This window comes from Aquarana catesbeiana, linkage group LG08 (assembly GCF_042186555.1).
Source record: "Aquarana catesbeiana isolate 2022-GZ linkage group LG08, ASM4218655v1, whole genome shotgun sequence".
In the NCBI taxonomy this organism is placed as follows: domain Eukaryota; kingdom Metazoa; phylum Chordata; class Amphibia; order Anura; family Ranidae; genus Aquarana; species Aquarana catesbeiana.
Window position 1 is genome coordinate 257,519,691 of NC_133331.1, and position 22,412 is coordinate 257,542,102.

Consider the following 22,412-nt stretch of genomic DNA (forward strand, 5'->3'; position numbering starts at 1 on the left):
GATGGGCACAGTGGTAACATTTGATGTGCACAGTGGCAGCATTTGATGGGCACAGTGGAAGCGTTTGATGGGCACAGTGGCTGCAATTGATGGCACAGTGGCAGCGTTTGATGTGCACAGTGGCAGTGTTTGATGGGCACAGTGGTAACGTTTGATGTGCACAGTGGCTGCATTTGATGGGCACAGTGGAAGCGTTTGATGGGCACAGTGGCTGCAATTGATGGCACAGTGGTAACGTTTAATGTGCACAGTGGCAGCATTTGATGGCACAGTGGTAGCGTTTGATGGGCACAGTGGAAGCGTTTGATGGGCACAGTGGCAGCGTTTGATGGGCACAGTGGCAGCGTTTGATGGGCACATTGGCAGCAATTGATGGGCACATTGGCAGCGTTTGATGGGCACAGTGGAAGCGTTTGATGGGCACAGTGGCAGTGTTTGATGGGCACATTGGCAGCAATTGATGGGCACAGTGGCAGCATTTGATTGCACAGTGGAAGCGTTTGATGGGCACAGTGGCTGCAACTGATGGCACAGTGGCAGCACTTTTTAATGGGCACAGTGGTTGCATTTGATGGGCACAGTGGCAGCGATTTTTTAAAAAAAAGTCCCCCCCCCCCCCCCCCCCAAAACAAATTTTGAGCACCAGCCGCCACTGTTTGCCCAAGAACATTATTTTTTTCACGTTGTTATAAGTAAAGTTCGGTTCTCAGGAGTCTCTATATGTAAAATGTACTATGAGGAAAACCACTTGCAGTAACCAACAAATTGTCAGCATGCTTCATTAGTAAATCTTTGTGTGAATATATTTGGAAGCTGATTGGCTGTTATGAGCCCATTTCCCCTCCCATTGCACACTTTCTCCCACTGGTCCCTCAGATCATAACTGTCCCCATTTCCTTTCCAGTTGTTAGCGCCCGTCAAAGGTGTTAGGAAAGGCCTGTGTTGCGCATGCGCAGACGGGCTCCACCGATCACATGTGCTCCAGTTGTCTCCGAAGCAGCGCGGAGTGCGGCTCCTCCGGTCAGTCTCCCCGCTAGACATACATTATCCGCCCGGTAAGTAGCGGTGGGTTTCAGTATCTTCTGCAGCTCTGCACCAGAGGGACAGACGGGTTTATTTGTAGTAGGAGTTTGGGAGAAGGCGGCCGCCATTTTCTTGTAGCCCTTGTGGGTGACTGTACTCCTATTTCTAGGGGGTTAACATGGTGTGCTGATAACTTGGTGGATGTAATACCTCTAATGACGTCATACAGTGCATTCTTATTTCATTTGTCTTTAGTCATACTTTTTATGTATTTATGTTTTACAGAGTTACATGCAGACCACATGGGGATTTACCTTTTCCTTGCTTTCCAGACAAAGTTCCTGAGGTCAGAGGTTATATTGGGCTAAGCCCCTCCCCCATGTGATCAGTATCAGGTGAGGGGGCGGGGTCACATGTCTTCCTCAGGGGGTCATTTATAATAGAGAACTGATACAGTGCCTTGAAAAAGTATTCATACCCCTTGAAATGTTCCACATTTTGTCATGTTACGCGCTAAACACAGGCTCCACAACGCTGTATGCATTTTAGGAATGGGCTTTTAAAATGTAAACGTCACAGATGTCAATATACTATATTTATTTATATACTCTCACTTTATTGCTAAAATTACTCTGAATTTCAAGAAGTAGCTGGGTGTAGTACAATGCCCGCTGCCTTCTTCTGACTGCAGGTGTTCTGTCAGATCAGCAAACCTGGTAGCGGTGGAACACATACACGGCTGATGGAACGTCACTTTCGTTCGCTGATCTGACAGAACACCGGCTCCAAACCGCTGTATTCATTTTAGGAATGGGCTGTAAAATCCGTCATATATGGAGTAACTTTGCTGTGTATTAGTGGAGAGTGATACAGTGCCTTGAAAAAGTATTCATACCCCTTGAACTTTTCCAAATTTTGTCATGTTACAACCAAAAACGTAAACGTGTTTTATTGGGATTTTATGTGATAGACCAGTGATGGCGAACCTTGGCACCCCAGATGTTTTGGAACTATGTTTCCCATGATGCTCCTGTACTCTGCAGTGTGGGTGAGCATCATGGGAAATGTAGTTCCAAAACATCTGGGGTGCCAAGGTTCGCCATCACTGTGATAGACCAACACAAAGTGGCACATACTTGTGAAGTGGAAGGAAAATGATAAATGGTTTTCAACATTTTTTACAAATAAATATCTGAAAAGTATGGCGTGTATTTGTATTCAGCCCCCTTTACTCTGATCACCCTAACTAAAATCTAAAGGGATCAATTTCCTTCAGAAGTCACCTAATTAGTAAATAGTGTGTAATTTAATCTCAGTATAAATACAGCTTTTCTGTGAAGACCTCAGAGGTTTGTTAGAAAACCTTTAGTGAGCAAACAGCATCATGAAGGCCAAGGAACACACCAGACCCGTCAGGGATAAAGTTGTGGAGAAGTTTAAAGTGGTTACACACGATCAGATTTTTGGAAGAACGGTCGTCCGTTTTTTGTGGCATGCTAGTCTCATGTTGAAAGTGAGGAGGTTACTCACCATAACTAAAAGAAAATGGGACGTTGTGTTCACATCCAACAAAAACTTTATAGTTTGCACATCCAGCTTTTGTTGTACGAAAAATTGGAATGGGCTGTGGAAAGCACAGTACTAACAATCCGGAAATCGGCAGATCGTTCATTCGGACAAAATAATACTTCCGGTTTTTGTATCGTGTGCCTTTAAGCAGGGTTAGGTTATAAAAAAAATTAAAAATAAAAAAATATCCCAAGCTTTGAACATCTCACAGAGCACTGTTCAATCCATCATGTGAAAATGGAAAGAGTATGGCACAACTGCAAACCTACCAAGACATGGCCGTCCACCTGAACTGACAGGAGAGCATTAATCAGAGAAGCAGCCAAGAGGCCCATGGTAACTCTGGAGGAGCTGCAGAGATCCACAGCTCTGGTGGGAGAATCTGTCCACAGGACAACTATTAGTCGTGCACCCCACAAATCTGGCCTTTATGGAAGAGTGCCAAGAAGGAAGTCATTGTTAAAAGAAAGCCAAAAGAAGTCCCGTTGGCAGTTTGCGAGAAGCCATGTGGGGGACACAGCAAACATGTGGAAGAAGGTGCTCTGGTCAGATAACATGTATGGTGAAAAACTAACACTGCACACCACCCTGAACACACCATCCCCACCGTGAAACATGGTGGTGGCAGCATCATGTTGTGGGGATGCTTTTCTTCAGCAGGGACAGGGAAACTGGTCAAAGTGATAGGAAGATGGATGGAGCCAAATACAGGACAAACTTAGAAGAAAATCTGTAATGCCGCGTACACACGAGCGGACTTTATGGCAGACTTTGTCCTGTGGACTTTACGACAGACTTTACGAATGAACGGACTTGCCTACACACAATCAACCAAAGTCCGACGGATTCGTACGTGATGACGTACGACCGGACTAAAACAAGGAAGTTTATAGCCCGTAGCCAATAGTTGCCCTAGCATCGGTTTTTGTTTGTCGGACTAGCATACAGACGAGCGGACTTTTCAACCGGACTCTAGTCCGTCGAAAAGATTTGAAACATGTTTCATTTCTAGGTCCGTCGAACTTTTGGGGAAAAAAAGTCAGCTGGAGCCCACACACGATCGAATTTTCCGACGGACTCCGGTCCGCCAAACCAAGTATGCCGTAAAGTCCGCTCGTGTGTACGCGGCATTAGAGTCTGCAAAAGACTTGAGATTGGGGCGGAGGTTCACCTTCCAGCAGGACAACGACCGTAAACATACAGCCAGAGTCACAATGGAATGGTTTATATCAAAGCATATCCATGTGTTAGAATGGCCTAGTCAAAGTCTAGACCTAAATCCAATTGAGAGTCTGTGACAAGACTTGAATATTGCTGTTCAGACGCTCTTCATCCAATCTCAGAGCTTGAGCTATTTTACAAAGAAGAAATGGCCAAAAATGTCACTCTCTAAATGTGCAAAGCTGGTAGAGACATCCCCAAAAAGACTTGCAGCTGTAATTGCAGCGAAAGGATGTTCTACAAAGTATTGACTCAGGGGGGCTGAATACTGTACAAATGCACCTCACACTTTTCACATATTTATTTGTAAAAAAAAAATTGAAAACCATTTATAATTTTCCTTCCACTTCACAATTATGTGCCACTTTGTGTTGGTCTATCACATAAAATCTCAATAAAAGAAATTTACGTTTTTGATTCTAACATGACAAAATTTGGAAAATTTCAAGGGGTATGAATACTTTTTTTAAGGCACTGTATCACTCTCCACTAATACACAGCAAAGTTACTCCATATGGTGGATTTTACAGCCCATTCCTAAAATGCATACAGCGGTTTGGAGCCGGTGTTCTGTCAGATCAGCGAACGGAAGTGACGTTCCATCAGCTGTGTATGTGTTCCACCGCTACCAGGTTTGCTGATCTGACAGAACACCTGCAGTCAGAAGAAGGCAGTGGGCATCGTACTACACCCAGCTACGTCTTGAAATTCAGAGTCATTTTAGCAATAAAGTGAGCGTATATAAATAAATATAGTATATTGACATCTGTGATGATTAATTTTAAAAGCCCATTTTACAGCACATTCCTAAAATGCATACAGCGTTGTGCAGCCTGTGTTTAGCACTAAGCAGTGCGGGGTGTACCAACATGGCCTCCGCCACCTTCCTACTGCTGGCATCCAGCTTCTTTCAAAATGTAAAATCAAAACAGCATCACAAATGTCAGCATACTATATTTATATTATATATATATATATATATATATATATATATATATATATAAAACTGAAATTCAAGACATAGCTGGGTGTAGTAAGATGTCTGCTGCCACCTTCTTGTTCTGTTAGATTAGCAAACCTGGTAGCGGTGGAATGCATGCGCAGCTGACAGAACGTCTCTTATGTTCGCTGATTTGATGGGTTCACGATTCTGACAGAACACCGGCAGCATGTTACAGAGTTTCCCCGACTTAAAGAGGAGTTCCACCCAGGGGGTCCATTAAAAAAAAAAAAAAATTAAAAGTCAGCAGCTACAAATACTGCAGCTGCTGACTTTTAATTGGACACTTACCTGTCCCTGGGTCCAGCGATGCGGGGGATGGAAGCCCCGCTCGTCCCCCCCCCTCCGCTCGTCGGCGCCGGCATTTCAACTGTGGGCGCCGGGCTGTGGCTTCACAGCCTGGCACCCACTGCGCACCGTGATTGGCCGCTCAATCACCTGGGACCTGTAATGGGTCCCAGATGATTGATGGGAGGGAGCAGAGCCGAGCCCTTCCTGTGCCGAGGGGGAAGTGATGTCACCAGCCCAGGCAAAGGAAGAGGCAGACTACGAGGGACCACCTAGCAACAGGCATTTAGAGGTAAGTAAAAAAAAAAAAAAAATATCCAAATTTTTTTGGGGTTTTTTTTTTAGAATTTTTCCAGGTATTTTTGTTTTTTGGGTGGAACCCCACTTTAAAGCGGAACTAGGCCTCATTCAAACAGCACGTTTTGCTATTTCTCCTGGCAGCAGCATTTTGGCAGAAAAAAAAACATTTGACGCCTTCAAATGTGTGTAATGCGTTTAGGCGCATCAAGCATTTGGTTGTTAATGAATTAAATTGGCCAGAATCATTTATTCTGATCATTGAAATTGAATTCATGCTTAATCACATGCCTACTGTGCACTTTCACACTCTTCCTGCCCAGGCCAATTTTCAGATTTCAGCGCTGTCACAGTTTGAATGACAATTACGCGGTCATGATACACTGTGTACCCAAACAAAATTTTTATCTTTTTTTTCTCAAAGAAGTTTATTAAAAAAAAAATAAAGAAAAACAGTACATCTCACAGAGAAACATCAGCATCTGTCATAAATTCTGATTACAGAGAATACGTTGGCTCGGTCATCACAAAGAGCATTCACTGCACATCAGTGTGTGATATGGGGAACTTCAGTCCTATGCACCACCTGGACACTATAGATTGAAATTCTGAACCTTACTATACAGAGGTTTTTTCCCAGGCGCCCACAGTTATCCTAACAAAATTGAATAAATCACCAGTCTATCCAATACAAGGTCTATAGGAGAGAGGCCTGGGGTATCCAACCAGGGTAACCTCAGTTTATCGAACTTCCCTGGGTGTCCCCATGTTGGAAGATCTATTTCTCTAACCGTATAGTGTCTCCCATCTGAACAATCCATTCCTTCAATGTTGGAGGGTCAGCCGCCTTCCAATGTCTAAGGATTAACTTGCGGGCTTGAAATGGGGCTCTAGCTATGGCCTGTTTTGGATTGTCATCTATGGGGATGTCATCCACAATCCCCAAAACACATGGCTTCGGGTCTGTCGGTATACTAATCCGGAAGACTCTATTAATGGTGGACAGGACCTCTGCTCAGAACAAATGTAGCTTGGGACAGCGCCATAACAGATGTATTAGATCCCCATTGTCTCTCAAACATCTAGGGCCATTTGAGTCCAGTCTCACTCCCGTCCTGAATCTAGTGGGTGTAAAGTGTACTCTGAGGACTATGTACAACTGGGACAGGCGTTGAGCTACGTTCAGGGAGCACATCTGTACTGCTTGCAGAGCCTCCTCACACTGTTCTTCCTTGAAGGTACCTGCATCCCTCTCCCACTTACACACCGCTCCCAGAGGGAATCCACCTAGGTATATATGGAGAATAGTGGAGTAGCATCTGGATATAAAGCCATTGAACTGAGACCCCTCAGTCATATAGTGGAATATGGGGGTTGGAGACCCCATGGAGTCCCGCTGGACTGTGCTGTGGCCGCATGCTGCAGCTGCGTGTAGTAAAAAAGCATTGACGGCGGGAGACGAAATTGTTCCGCTATTGAGCCGCTAAGTCAGGGGTCTTAAACTCAAATTAGCTGAGGGCCACAAGACAAGTTTTCATATCCCATGGGGGCCACATGCAAACGTTCAATCTTCAAAAACAACAATACTGATGTGTTAGCAAACGCATTATTAACCCCCAGCACTGATGTCAGCGGACACATTATTAAACCCAAGCACTGATGTCAGCGGACGCATTATTAACCCCCAGCACTGATGTCAGCGGACGCATTATTAACCCCCAGCACTGGTGTTAGCGGACGCATTATTAACCCCCAGCACTGGTGTTAGTGGACGCATTATTAACCCCCAGCACTGGTGTTAGCGGACGCATTATTAACCCCCAGCACTGGTGTTAGTGGACGCATTATTAACCCCCAGCACTGGTGTTAGCGGACGCATTATTAACCCCCAGCACTGGTGTTAGCGGGCGCATTATTAAACCCCAGCACTGATGTTAACAGAAGCCTTATTAAACCCAGCACTGGTGTCAGCAGACGCATTATTTAGCCCCAGCACTGGTGTCAGCGAACGCATTATTACACCCAGCACTGGTGTCAGCAGACGCATTATTTAGCCCCAGCACTGGTGTCAGCGAACGCATTATTACACCCAGCACTGGTGTCAGCAGACGCATTATTTAGCCCCAGCACTGGTGTCAGCGAACGCATTATTAACCCCCAGCACTGGTGATAGCAGACGCATTATTAAACCCAGCACTGGTGTCAGCGGACGCATTATTACACTCAGCACTGGTGTTAGCAGATGCATTATTAAACCCAGCACATTTGTAAAGCAGCTGCTGTACTAAATATGCCATTTTATGTAATAGCGAGTGAAGGAGACTGCTAACCTGCCAGACAGTTACTCTACATGGATTTTAAAGCCTAAGTTTAGTTTTATTTTTTGTTTACTGCATTAGGGACATCCCACACATTCTGTGAGTGGAGGAGGGTATGCTGTCCTTCATGCAGCCCTCCTCCATTCACAGAATGTGTTGTGGAAATGTTTGGGTCTCAGTGATTCTGTGGAGTAATTGGTTAGTGGTTCCCAATAGTCCCGATCAATTTTTTTTTTTTTTTTTTAATGCATTAAAGAGAACAGACACTCAAGGTATCATGTGAAACTGTTCTAAATTTTATTATGGCGTGTTGAAGAGTTTATACATTGTGCATATGTCACGTGCCCACATAAAAATTGCCTGTTAAAGTGGAACTTACCCCCTGACTTGGCAGTTCGGTTGAGAGTACAAGCAACTGTGACAGTTCTAATTCATGGCATGACTTGAATATAATTCTTCTGGAAACAGTTAAATCAAAGTGTTTTGTTCCGGTGTAAACCTCGGTTTTGGGAAGTAAACACCTCAATTGAGTAATGCATTGCCGAGGCCAGTGTGTGTGTTATCAGAGTTCTAGGAATGTACTTGACAGTGCAGATCAGAGTAAAGTGTAAAAGGCCTTACAGTGCTAAATATGTATAGGGTGGGCGGACGGGCATCAAGAGACTTTCACCGTCACGGCTGTTTCCATTAACCCATGCAGCGCCGGTAGTTCATAGCTGCCAGGAGGATCCAACATCAGGGAAGCAGGACGAAGGACACCCCCTGACTGGAGGCAAGTTGTGTCCCTCATGTCCCTGGTGCAGCATACCAAAAAAAATCACTAAACCAGCTTTAACCAATCGAAGACCAGCATGTTAAACCTCCTTCCTGTCCAGGCCATATACAGACCTATACATCCCCATGCGGGTAAACACAGCCCTCCCACAAGGTACAGATTCATACACCATGTGTATGAGGCCTTGGTCATGCAACACTATATCCAAAATTCGTTTTATATAGTCTTTTTTTTTTCTTTTTTAACCACTTCAGCTGTGGAAGGTTTTACCCACTTCATGACCAGGCCATTTTTTGCTATGTGACATTGCGCTACTTTAATTGACACTTGCGTGGTCGAACGAAACAAAATTAATATCATTCTTTTCACACAAATAGAGCTTTCTTTTGGTGGTATTTGATCACCACTGCGTTTTTTTTTTTTTTTTTGTTTGTTTGTTTGTTTGTTTTTATTATATAAACAAAAGACCGACAATTTTAAAAAAAAAAAATTATTTTTTACTTTCTGCTATAAAACATATCCCATAAAAAATTTTATAAAATTAAACCTTAATAAATTTTAGCCAAAATGTATTCTGCTACATGTCTTTGGTAAAACAAAAATTCCAATAAGTGTATATTGATTGGTTTGTGTGAAAGTTATAGCGTCTACAAACTATAGTTATATACTGGAATATTTTTTTTTTTTTTTTTCTAATACTAGTAATGGCAGCTATCAGCAACTTATAATGGGAATGCGTTAGTGTGGCGGATAATCTGATACTAATTGACACTGGGGGGAACTGACAAACTAACATCACCAGTGACATTTTTACAGTGATCAGTGCTAATATACACTGTCACTGTACTAATGAACCTGGGCAGGAAAGAGTTAACGTCTAGGGTGATCAAGGGGTTAAATGTGTGCCTAACAAGTGTTTGTGTGTGCTGCTTTTACTGGGGATCCGATTGTTTTCATTCCCTTCTTAGCAGGGTATAAAAAACCAACTAGACCCCCTGTCACTGAACATAGCTCTATGTTGTTTACATTCACAGAGCTGTGTTCGGTGAAGCTCAGAGCCAATCACCGGGTGCTGGTGGTCAATCATTAATTGGGACCTGGTGATCGGTATGTGCTGTGACGTCTCGCAGCACAACTGGGCCGGTGGGCGCACGTAGATCACGTATCAGGTATGTGGTCCAGCGCAGGGAGGCGCTCTGCCGCCACATATGTAAGTTATATGGTCGGCAATTGGTTAAACCGGTATCACGATTTAACCAATGTCTATCAAGAAGACTGAACATTTGAAAAATAGACTGTTTTCCCCAGTTGCCATAAAACTTTGCAAATGAAAAATCTTTCTTCATACATTTAAGCCAAAATGTATTCTGCTACATTTCCTTGGTTAAAAAAAAACAAAACAACAAATAAGTGTAAATTATTTAGACTGCGTGAAAGCTGGCGTCTACAAACTATGGTATATATCTGAATTACAATTTTAAGGAGATCTGGCCAGTAAACATTTTCTTCTGGCAAAGGTCCAAATCTCATTTTGATTGCTTGACAGTTCAGTTTTGAGCACAAGGAAATGTAACAGTTATTTGTGGCATGCTTTGAATGTAACTAACATGACTGAAACCTTTTAAATACATCAATGAGATGAATAAGGTTCAGATGGGCAGTATTTTTAGTATGAAGCCAAGATCAAGAACACGGGGACATGACCTCAAACTAACAGAAAGAAAGTTCCAAATTAATCTTAGAAAGTATTATTTTACCGAAAGAGTAATTGTTGCTTGGAATAGACTTCCAGCAGAGGTAATGAGTCAGACAACAGTAATGCCGCGTACACACGAGCGGACTTTTCGACCGGACTGGTCCGACGGACCGAGTCCAGGGGACAATTTGACCGTGTGTGGGCTTCATCAGATCTACAGCGGACTTTTCCGGTCGAAAATCTGACGGACTTTAGATTTGGAACATGTTTCAAATCTTTATGTCGGAACTCCGCTGGACCCAGTTCCTATCGAAAAGTCCACTTGTCTGTATGCTAGTCAAAAACCGATGCTAGGGCAGCTATTGGCAACTTCCTTATTTTAGTCCGGTTGTACGTCATCACGTACGAATCTGTCAGACTTTGGGGTGAACGTGTGTAGGCAAGTCCGTTTGCTCGGAAAGTCCGTCAGAAGTCAGTCGAAAATCCATCGGATAGACCGTCGGACCGGTCCGGTCGAAAAGTCCGCTCGGGTGTACGTGGCATTTGTGAACTCAGACATGCTTGAGACAAACATAGATCTATTTTAAAAACAGAAAACATATACAGTATAAATACAATAAAAAAATGGGGCAGAAATATCCGCCTTTACCCCCTATATGAATGGGTAAGGGGTGCATAATACCCCAGGTTACTCTTTCACATAAAACATCTAGAATGTAAACAAGAAAGTTTAGGGTTGCCTGGTCAGAAAGGACACCACATCCCAATTATTATGACAAAGGAAAACTGTTGGACTTTTAAGGTGTCATAAAATAAACAATGTAGTATGTTTAATTATAAAAAATATACTTTACTTTATTTTTGCCAATAAAAATATTTTCATAAAAAATCCCTTGTTGCATATCAAATTCATTTCATATATTAATACATACACTACCGCTCTACATGTTTCGCTTTGAGTGAGCTTCTTCAAGAGATTCTAGAGTGCTGTATGAAATGATTTATTAAAGAAAGTAAAACAACAGAAAAGGGATTAATTACTATAGAATTTGTAATTTGTTTTCCAATTTATGAGTTTGTCAATATGAAAGTGCATGAAAAAAAAAAAATATATATATATATATTTATATATATAATTATTGAATATAATTATTGAAAAATATATTTTACAATCAAGCATTAGTTGTTGAAGCACTAAAGGACCTACCGGGTATGCGAATTTTACAAAATACGACGCCTAGTTTCCAGCAGACAACTCCATGTTGTGGACATGATAACCACAAGGGGGCGATGTAGAAAAGAAGACTGAATCCTAAAAAGAATCAAGAATGTAAATAACCACAACTGTTACTTTTTTCATCCAGAGCATACAACACTGATCAAATATAGTAAATAATATATGTAAAGTGGAAAAAAGCAAACACAACTGAGAGGCCATTGGGGTGCTGAAATTTATTCCACATTTTAATTTTTCAGAATTACTCTTCTGATTGCTAAACAATGGAGAGCATGTTACAAACTGCAGTCTTCTCGCACCAGAGTCAACCCAACAGGATAACTGAGGATAAGAACAACCTGGCTGAAAGGCTGCTACGTCTGGCCGTTCAACTCCTCTGTCTTCAGACTGGAGAGGTAAGTGGGAAAAAAAAATCCAACAGGAAATTAAGCATGCGGGGTTGGGGGATTTCAATTACAATTTCATTTTTTTAGGACAAACCCATGTATGGAATTTGCTTTATAGATACTGTCATCGGATCTATTATTATTATTTTTTTTATTTTTTTAATTAAAACCTTTGTAACATTACAAAGACCAAAAATACACACTGGCATGACTATTCGCCTATATTAGGGGGGTGAAGAAGTCTACATGTTGCCTGTGACAGACTGATGAAATCATCTCACCCTAGGCAAAGTCACTAAATGGGGCTCAGGGATGCCTATTTAATAATGAAAAAGATGGAGCTATCCTGAAAAAATTATACTCTTGCTGTATATTGTGACACGTCAGGAATGTACTAATGCATACTTGTAAAGTTACTAACATGTCCACTTTAACCACTTAAGCCCCGGACCAGTTGGCTGGCCAAAGACCAGAGCACTTTTTGCGATTCGGCACTGCGACGCTTTAACTAACAATTGTGCGGTCGTGCGACGTGGCTCCCAAACAAAATTGACGTCCTTTTTTTCCCACAAATAGAGCTTTCTTTTGGTGGTATTTGATCACCTCTGCAGTTTTTATTTTTTGCGCTATAAACAAAAAAATAGCATCAATCAATTTTGAAAAAACCACAATTATATTTTACTTTTTGCTATAATAAATATAGCAAAAATATATAAAAAAAACGTTTTTTTTCCTCAGTTTAGGCCGATACGTATTCTTCTACATATTTTTGGTAAAAAAATCGCAATAAGAGTATATTGATTGGTCTGCGCAAGTTATAGCGTTTACAAAATAGGGGATAGTTTTATGGCATTTTTATTCTTTTTTTTTTTTTTTTTACTAGTAATGGCAGCGATCAGCGATTTTTATCGTGACTGCGACATTATGGCGGACACATCGGACACTTTTGGCGCTATTGTGGGACCATTCACATTTATACAGCGATCAGTGCGATTAAAAATGCATTGATTACTGTGTAAATGTGACTGGCAGTGAAGTGGTTAACCACTAGGTGGCACTGTAGGGGTTAAGTGTGTCCTAGGGAGTGATTCTAACTGTGGGGGGGAGGGGCTATGTGTGACAGGACACTGATCACCGCTCCCGATTACAGGGAGCTGTGATCAGTGTCCTGTCACTAGGCAGAACGAGGAAATGCTTGTTTACATAATTTCCCCGTTCTTCCTCTCCGTGAGACGATCGCGGGTATCCCCGCAGACATCGAGTCCGCGGGACCCGCGATCACACTCACGGAGCTTGCGGCAGGTGCGCCGCCGGCAAGCTACTTCTTAAAGGGCAACGTTCGGGTATGTTATGCCTTGTTTTCACCGAGCGGATCGGTTCGGGTCAGATCGGTTTGGAAGGCCTAGAATGGTCCAGCCTATTCAGGCGAGCGTTTCCACTGCAAGTCGGACCGACAGGGGCCATACGTGGGTTTAGAAAAAATGGCGTCACACGTCCACTAATCAGTGGAATGTATCGTAGCTCTGCCCTAACCGAACCGTTCCATTTTCTATGGCCCCACATCTGAAGCAGGACCCTGAGTGGAACGGTTCGGTTCGGTTGTATGGGCCGCTTTCATAATGGAAACACCCAAAATAGCGTACCGTACCGAACCGATCCGCTCAGTGGAAACGAGGCATTAATATGCCTGTACATGCCCTTCTGCTGACGTATACCGGCGTGAACCAGTCGGCAAGCAGTTAAGACATGAAAACCCAATTAAGGGAAACTAATCGCCTAATAATTAGTAGTAATAGTGCCTGATATGTAATATACAACCGACAAGTTTGGAAAAAAGAGTGGGACAAACCCCCCAGAAATTCTTCAAATAAATTAATAGTAAAAAGGTCAGGTCTGAATATGAAGATTCCAATGAAAGGAAAAAAAAAGGGAATCCAAGAAGTGCTGGGACTTTGATATAAGTTTATACAAAGTAGTGAGAGGTCAAACTGATTTGAAAAGCCCACTGGCTCTGGTAAGGCTGCTCACAACAGACAAGGCTACCCTCCAGTGGGTTCTCCAGCAGGTTACTAGAAAAAAAGTGCATACATACAGTGCCTTAAAAAAATATTCATACCCCTTGAAATTATCACATTTTGTCATGTTACAACCAAAAACATAAATGTATTTTATGTGATAGACCAACACAAAGTGGCACATAATTACAGCTGCAAGTCTTTTTGGGGATGTCTCTACCAGCTTTGCACATCTAGAGTGACAATGTTCAAGTCTTGCCACAGATTCTCAATTGGATTTAGGTCTGGACTGGGCCATTCTAACATGAATATGCTTTGATATAAGCCATTTTATTGTAGCTCTGGCTGTATTGTTGAATATTAGTGTCAGGAAGCTAGTTGTTAGTTAATTTGGACAGGGTATAATCCTCATTAAATTAGTAGGTATGATGCCCAGCGGGTGTGGAGATGCGACTCGGTGTAGTGTAAATCTTGCGGCATGTATGCGTTCCTTGATCATCCGATCGAGGGCAAATACTGCTGTGCAAAATGTAAGCACATTGTTTCCCTGAAAGCCTAGGTTCTGAATCTAGGGAATCAACTGTCAGCACTGAGAAGACCCTCCATAGTAAAGGAGAGCTGGAAACGTACCTGTCAGCTGTCGGCAGGGGCAAAGACCTGAAGCGCTGAACTGTATGCTGTCTACCTGGCGCTCGGGTTTGGCACATCACGGATCTAGTGGACAGGTTACTGGGAGGGGGTGGGGAAGACCCGGCTGTCATGGTGCACGTTGGCACCAATGACAAAGTCAGAGGCAGATGGAGTGTCCTAAAGAATGATTTTAGGGACTTAGGAGCTAAATTGAGGAAAAGGACCTCCAAGGTAGTATTCTCAGAAATACTACCGGTACCTCGAGCCACACCAGAAAGGCAGAGGGAGATTATGGAAGTAAACAAGTGGCTGAGGAGTTGGTGAAGTAAGGAGGAGTTTGGGTTCCTAGAGAACTGGACCGACTTCTCAGTCGGTCACCAGCTCTATAGAAGGGACAGACTGCACTTAAATGAGGAGGGTGCAGATCTGCTGGGAGTGAAGATGGCCGAAAAGTTAGAGGGGCTTTTAAACTAGGCGATAGGGGTGGGCCCAGAGGTAGAGATAGTCAGCGCGGAACGTATTCCAGAGGGTAGTATAGGGGGCATTAGTGGTAGGTTGACTAAAGCACATAAACTCGAGGTAAGTATAGTAACAAGTCTGATTTGCAACCTCGGAACACCCAATAAGAAGACAGTATGCGACTAGTCTAAACTACGTGGCATGTACACCAATGCCAGGAGTCTGGCGGACAAGATGGGAGAGCTAGAGATCCTGTTGTAAGAGGAGGATTTCGATTTTGTGGGAATTTCAGAGACTTGGTTCAACAGCTCTTATGATTGACTGGCAACCATTCAAGGGTATTCCCTTTATCGCAGGGATAGAGAGGGTAAAAAAGGGGGAGGGGTATGCCTGTATATCAAGAATAATGTACAAGTGAATGTGAAAGATGACATCACAAAGGGAGCTAGGGAGGAGGTGGGATCCTTATGGGTAGAGCTCCAAAGGGATGAAACTAAGGGGAAAGTAATACTGGGCGTATGCTATAGACCCCCTACCCGAGGGAGGAGGGGGAGGCAGACCTCCTATCACAGTTTGGATTAGCGGCAAGGATGGGAAGTGTTCTCATAGTGGGGGATTTTAATTATCCAGATATAGACTGGGCGGAAGGAACCGCACATTTGTCTAATGCCCCGTACACACGGTCGGATTTTCCGATGGAAAATGTCCGATCGGAGCGTGTTGTCGGAAATTCCGACCGTGTGTGGGCTCCATTTTCCATCGGATTTTCCGACACACAAAGTTGGAGAGCAGGAGATAAAATTTTCCGACAACAAAATCCGTTGTCGGAAATTCCGATCGTGTGTACACAAATCCGAAGGACAAAGTGCCACGCATGCTCAGAATAAATAAAGACATGAAAGCTATTGGCCACTGCCCCGTTTATAGTCCCGACGTACATGTTTTACGTCACCGCGTTTAAAACGATCGGATTTTCCGACAACTTTGTGTGACCGTGTGTATGCAAGACAAGTTTGAGCCAACATCCGTCGGAAAAAATCCATGGATTTTGTTGTCGGAATGTCCGAACAAAGTCCGACCGTGTGTACTCGGCATAAGGCTCGCCAGTTCCTAAATGTCTTGCAGGACAATTTCATGGATCAGATGGTAGAATCACCAACTAGAACTTTTTTTTTGCAATTCTTTTAATATAATATACAACCCTTCTTCCTTCCTTTTTTCATCCCTAAGGAGGGAGAATAGATCTGCCATTCTTTGTCATACTTGTCACTGTATATCTTAGTGACATCTATGACACTAGCATGGAACAGTACCCCATACATCGCTGTACATACTCTGACACCTCGCTGTCAGGCAGCGGGACTACTATGCCCCGATGCCCTGCATAACATGAATAAGACTGCTCAGTAGCGCTGTGGAGTCACACGGCGCCCCTCCTTCTCTTGGGAACTGACGGCGGGGCCATGTGACCCCGACGTCATACGTATGTTGCCCCGGAAACCAGACGCACCTCTCTCCCCGCCTCACCCCGCGCCCATACTATATGGGCTACGTGTAAGCAATAGGCTTCACGTCACGGGGAGGAGACTAGGAAGGGGGAGGCTAAGCGTCTACTACCTAGACAACAGGGAAGCTTGTGGACGCTCCCCTTCAACACATCATATAAAGGTGCCTCCTTTAAACAGTGACGGCGGCCAATTGAAGCCGCACCCCCTCCACTGTACTACCAATGAATGTGAGACTTTACCCAAATAGGGCTATGCCCATTACTTTACCACGCCCACACCCCCTATATTAGGACGCCAGGGATGGCCACAGGCAGCATTCCACAACTGGCTTTGCTACAGAGAGGTACTCCAGGATCGGAGCTCCCTGCCACTTGGAACACTACACCTGACACAATTTATTTAAGGTATTGGATCTTTTCTACTTTATAATGGCTCTGGGGAACCCTATTTCCCCTACGAATCACTATTATTTCCATTATCTGGCCTTTTTGATATTCAAATTCTTAACATCTCTCCTATACCATTTATGTTTTTCAGTTGTTTAATTATCACGACTGCCAATTACTGTTTTTTTCACAATACACCAGGCCATCCCGTAGAGGATAGTTGAGCAGTATTGACAATCACGTGTTAGGACCCCTGCCAGCACTGGGAAAGCGATTTCTCACAGCTAAATGCAAATGTAAGTCGCATATACTACTTTTTTGTCGCAATGCGATTTCTGTAGATATAGGCAACATATAAATATTTCAATATATATCAGTAATTATGCTGTTACTTGAAATTTTAGAATGTGATGCAGTCCCTCCCTGAGGAAGACTTTATCCGTACAATAAGTTGAAACGCGTTGGAAATCTGCTATCAGGACACCATCACACCCAACGGGGGTGGTACTTGTAACTAGCAGTAGGATGCATCACATGTTTCCATATATCTGATGTTTTTACAATCATTCAATACTTCTTAATTATAGATTAATGCGTATGTTTATGTATATCTTATTCGTTTTTGTACCAATAAAATTTCTTTTTAACTATAATTCAACACTGCTAAATTATTGCATTGCCCTTAAAATCCCATCTTGAGGTATATATTTAGTTCTAAAAATTATAAGGGATGATGGCAATGACACAGCCAACCCTCTGAGTCATACATTTGTGTAAACGAATCACCAACTAGAAACAAAGTGTTACTAGACCTACTGATTACCAACAATACAGACCTGATCACGTATGTGGAAATACAGGGCATTTTAGGAAACAGCGATCACAGGTCAATTAGCTTCAGTATAAATCACACAATTAGGAAACATAAGGGAAATACAAAGACACTGAATTTCAAATGTAAGGGTGTAATTAGGGCGGCTAAGATAGAATACAAAAGAAAGAGATCCGACAGGGAGTAGCCTCCATGGGTGTGCCATATCCCAAGTGCATAGAAAAAGCAAAGGTCCATGATGGATTGAAAACTGGCTACAAGAGCTAGTTCAGAGGGTAGTGATGAATGAGGCATACTCAGAATGGGGTAGTGGGGTCTCCCAGGGTTCTGTCCTGGGACCAATCCTATTTAATTTGTTCATAAACAGCCTGGAGAATGGAGTAAACAGTTCAATCTCTGTATTTGCGGATGATACTAAGCTAAGCAGGGCAATAACTTCTCCGCAGGATGTGAAAACCTTGCAAAAAGATCTGAACAAATTAATGGGGTGGGCAACTACATGGCAAATGAGGTTTAATGTGGAAAATTTTTAAATAATGAATTTGGGTGGCTAAAAAATATGAATGAAATCTACTCACTGGGGGGGGGAGAACCTCTGGGGGAATCAAGGATGGAAAAGGACCTGGGAGTCCTAGTAGATGATCAGCAATGCCAAGCCGCTGCAAACAAATCAATCAGAATATTGGCATGCAATAAAAATGGGATTAACACAGAGATAAAGTGATACTTCTCCCACTCTACAAGACTCTGGTCTGGCCACACCTGGAGTATGCTGTCTAGTTCTAGGCACCAGTCCTCAGGAAGGATGTGCTGGAAATGGAGCAAATACAAAGAAGGGCAACAAAACTAATAAAGGGTCTGGAGGACATTAGTTATGAAGAAAAGGTTACGATCACTTAACGTATTCTCTCTGGAGAAGAGAAGCTTGAGAGGGATTGTGATTTCAATTTACAAATACCATACTGGTGACCCCACAATAGGGATAAAACTTTTCAGCGAAAGGGAGTTTATTTAATAAGACACAGGCCACTCATTAAAAAAAATTAAAAGAAAAGAGGTTTAACCTTAAACTGCGTAGAGGGTTCTTTACTGTAAGAGCGGCAAGGATGTGGAATTCCCTTCCACAGGCAGTGGTTTCCGCAGGGAGTATCGATAGTTTCAAAAAACGATTAGATAAGCACCCAAATTACCACAACATACAGGGATATACAATGTAATACTGACATATAATCACACACATAAAACACAAAGGAGAGCAGGGCCATCTAAGTGCAGCAATGTTAAAACATTTTAATACAGGACAGACAATTTGGAACTCACAAGATCGTAGAGATCACAGCGCATGTAGGAAGGTGTAAATGATTCATCCACTCCTGGGGGAAGGCGTTGGGCTCGCAGGTGGAGAGACAGCTGATGATCCCGGCTGCGCTGGTGACTCCCAGCGTTTCCTGGTTCTCAGAATGGGCTCAGGGGCAGCTGGACACGTCACTTCCGGATGGAGAGGGAGTGGGGAGGAGCGCGCGTACGGAGCATGCATGCTCCTTCATCAGGCAATAGTAGTGGCCATGTTGGAAGTGTTTTTTATAGTCTATTTTGCCAGGAGATGTTGATGCAGTGCCATAGCAATCTCTTGCAAACAGACCTCTAATTACAAAGTGAGCGCTGGATTGGGCAGGTATAGCTCATATAAACAGAAATGAGCGTTAAAATGAAACAAATGTTGTATACATCGCAATTGAAATAATATTATACAAACAAAGGTGGAGGGGGGGGGGACTTATTATTACAACAAGAGAGAAAGAATCAAAATATATATATATATATATATATACACATACATAAAATAAAAAAATTAAGCAGTCTAAAAGCAACTAAGGTGGGAGGTGGTTGAACTGAAGTTGAGAATGAGTGGAAGAATGAAGACAAATGAGAATGAGAGAACACCAGCCAAGCCCAATTCATACTGGAAGTCACAAAATTCTGTCTGATACACAATAATTTTGAATTTAATGGCGACTTCTACCTACAGACCCATGGCACAGCAATGAGGACAAATTTTGTCCCAAGCTATGCCAATCTCACCATGGGCCTGTGGGAGAACCAATACATCTGGAATAATAACCCTTTCACTTCTCACCTGATTTTTTTATGTCCGCTATATTGATGATGTCATCATCATCTGGGATGGTCTGAAATCCTTAGTCCAACAATTCGTAGCTCACTGTAATGCCAACGACATGGGTCTTTCGTTCACCTTAGTCTGTGATGAGAACTCCCTAGGCTTTCTTGACCTAACACTTAGTCATGACAATGGAACCATACAATCACAAAACTACACAAAACCCACTGCAGGAAACTCATACCTACACTACAAAAGCTGTCACCACCCACTCTGAATCAAAAATATTCCCAAAAGCCAATACTGCTGTCTCAAGCATAATTGTGTCAGAGATGAAGATTATGCCACACATAGCCAACTTCTCAAACAAAAATTCTTAGAGAAAGGTTACCCACCCACCCTCATAGATGAAGCCTTCATGTTTTACAAACACAACAAAACAGACAAACATAATAACACCAACCCTCCCACGCAACCGTTGAGATTCACAACTAATTTCCACACCAAATTCAAAAATATGGAACGAATCTTCCAAAAACATTGGTCCATCCTACAAGAGGACCCACACCTCAAATCTATCACAGCCCGACCGCTCATCTCATACAGACGTGCCAGGAACCTTAAAACCAGAATTGCACCCAGTAAAATGAAATCAAATCCACTCACCATCAGTGCTCCTCTGAAGTTTTTTAATATCCGAGGCATGTACCAATGCTGTACCCCCTATGTCTGACTCACACGTCGCCAGACAAAAAGAATTCCACCCTAAAGGAAAATCATATCCCTTATCTGATTTCTACACATGTTTATCCGAGTTTGTGATATACGGTCTGTCATGTCCGTGCGGCCTATTATATGTAGGCCACACGATCCGTACACTGCATAAAAGATTTGGGGAACACAGGCGCCTGGTGGACGCAGGGTCAGATCCACACAGTGTCCCCAAACATTTCCTTATTCATCATGAACATTCCACCCATGATCTGAAAGTCTGGGTAATCTTAACTATACCCAACACAAGCAGCCGAACGCTACCAATGCCTGTGCGCACGGGAATCATATTGGATTTAAAGACTAGATGCCCTCACGCCAGGTGGGTTGAACGAGGAGCTGGAAATGAACCCTTTACTCTAAATTACTATCCAATAACCATTCCATCTTTCCCCTTAGAAAGATAAGTAATATTTAGATATAAACATATTCTGTTCTCATTCTGAAATCTCCATTTGTGTTTTGGCTAACATATGTTATCATTTATCATTAATAATCAACCCTTATGGTCCTTTTCCCCTGCTAGATATACATCAATAGTAATTACTTCTCTTATCAGCTCCCCCCCTCCTAAATACTCTCTCCCTTCATCCCAAGTATGTCTCTTGGCACCCTCTTACCATTTCCCCATCACCTCCTTCATTCTCTCATCGTTCCTCCAGCCCCTAACCCCCCCCCCCACCTTTTTCATTTAAATTAATTTCTATTTGTCTCAATTAATAGTTTAATAAACACAATTTCTTCTCCCTCATGTACCTCCCCCTTCCCATTATACAGTTGCATTCATCTCTTTTCCAGTCTCGTTTTTATTTATCATCTTTGTTTCATTCTTATATCCAACTATACCTTTTTTTTTCCTTTCTCATTTATTTTTATTATTACCTTTTCAACACATTTTTTCTCTTTTTTTTTTTCATTTTTCATTCTTCATTTTTTAATAAGAAAAAGTTTAACAAACACAATTTCTTCTCCTCCCTTTCTCCCTCATGTACCTCCCCCTTCCCATTATACAGTTGCATTCATCTCTTTTCCAGTCTCATTTTTATTTATCATCTTTTTTTTCATTCTTATATCTATCTATACCTTTTTTTCCTTTCTCGTTTTCTCATTTATTTTTATTATTACTTTTTCAACACTTTTTTTTTTATTTATTTTTATTTTTCACCCTTTTTTATATTTTTATTTTTTATTATTTATAAATTTTATTTTATTTAGAATTTTTTTCAGTCCTACTTCTCTCATTCTCATTTGTCTTCATTCTTCCACTCATTCTCAACTTCAGTTCCTCCACCTCCCACCTTAGTTGCTTTTGGATTGCTTGATTATTTTATGAATATATATATATATATATATATATATATATATATATATATATATATATATATATATATAATATATATATATATATATATTTTTTTTTTTTTAATTCTTTCATGTTGTATAATACGTTTTTTACCACCCCACCTCTCTCTCTCCACGTTTTGTTTGTATAATATTTCAATTGCGATGTATAGAAAAATTCTTGTTTCATTTTAATGCTCATTTCCGTTTATATGAGCTTTACCTGTCCAATCCAACCTGTCACACCAGCGCCCACTTTGTAATTAGAGGTCTGTTTGCAAGCGGTTGCCATGGCACCGCATCAACATCTCCTGGCAAAATAGACTATAAAAATCACTTCCAACATGGCCACTACTATTGCCTGATGAAGGAGCACGCATGCTCAGAACGCGCGCTCCTCTCCACTCCCTCTCAATCCGGAAGTGACGTGTCCAGCCGCCCCTGAGCCCATTCTGAGAACCAGGAAACGCTGGGAGCCATCAGAGCAGCCGGGATCATCAGCTGTCTCTCCACCTGCGAGCCCAACGCCTTCCCCCAGGAG

General features: G+C 42.3%; 1 protein-coding gene across 2 annotated transcripts in view; it reads left to right on the plus strand.

The window, feature by feature from the left end:
* Positions 1–939: 939 nt before the first annotated feature.
* The window catches only part of LOC141106363 (uncharacterized), a 39,608-nt gene continuing 18,135 nt past the window's right edge, over positions 940–22,412 (plus strand). The window contains exons 1-3 of one of the 2 annotated variants that reach the window (XM_073597081.1): positions 951–1,055; positions 1,309–1,418; positions 11,664–11,819. In XM_073597081.1, the coding sequence (XP_073453182.1) occupies positions 11,688–11,819 (132 nt within the window). In that variant the 5' untranslated portion in view covers positions 951–1,055; positions 1,309–1,418; positions 11,664–11,687. Of the gene's footprint in view, positions 1,056–1,308; positions 1,419–11,663; positions 11,820–22,412 lie in introns of both variants that reach the window. The other variant, XM_073597082.1, reaches the window with a different exon arrangement.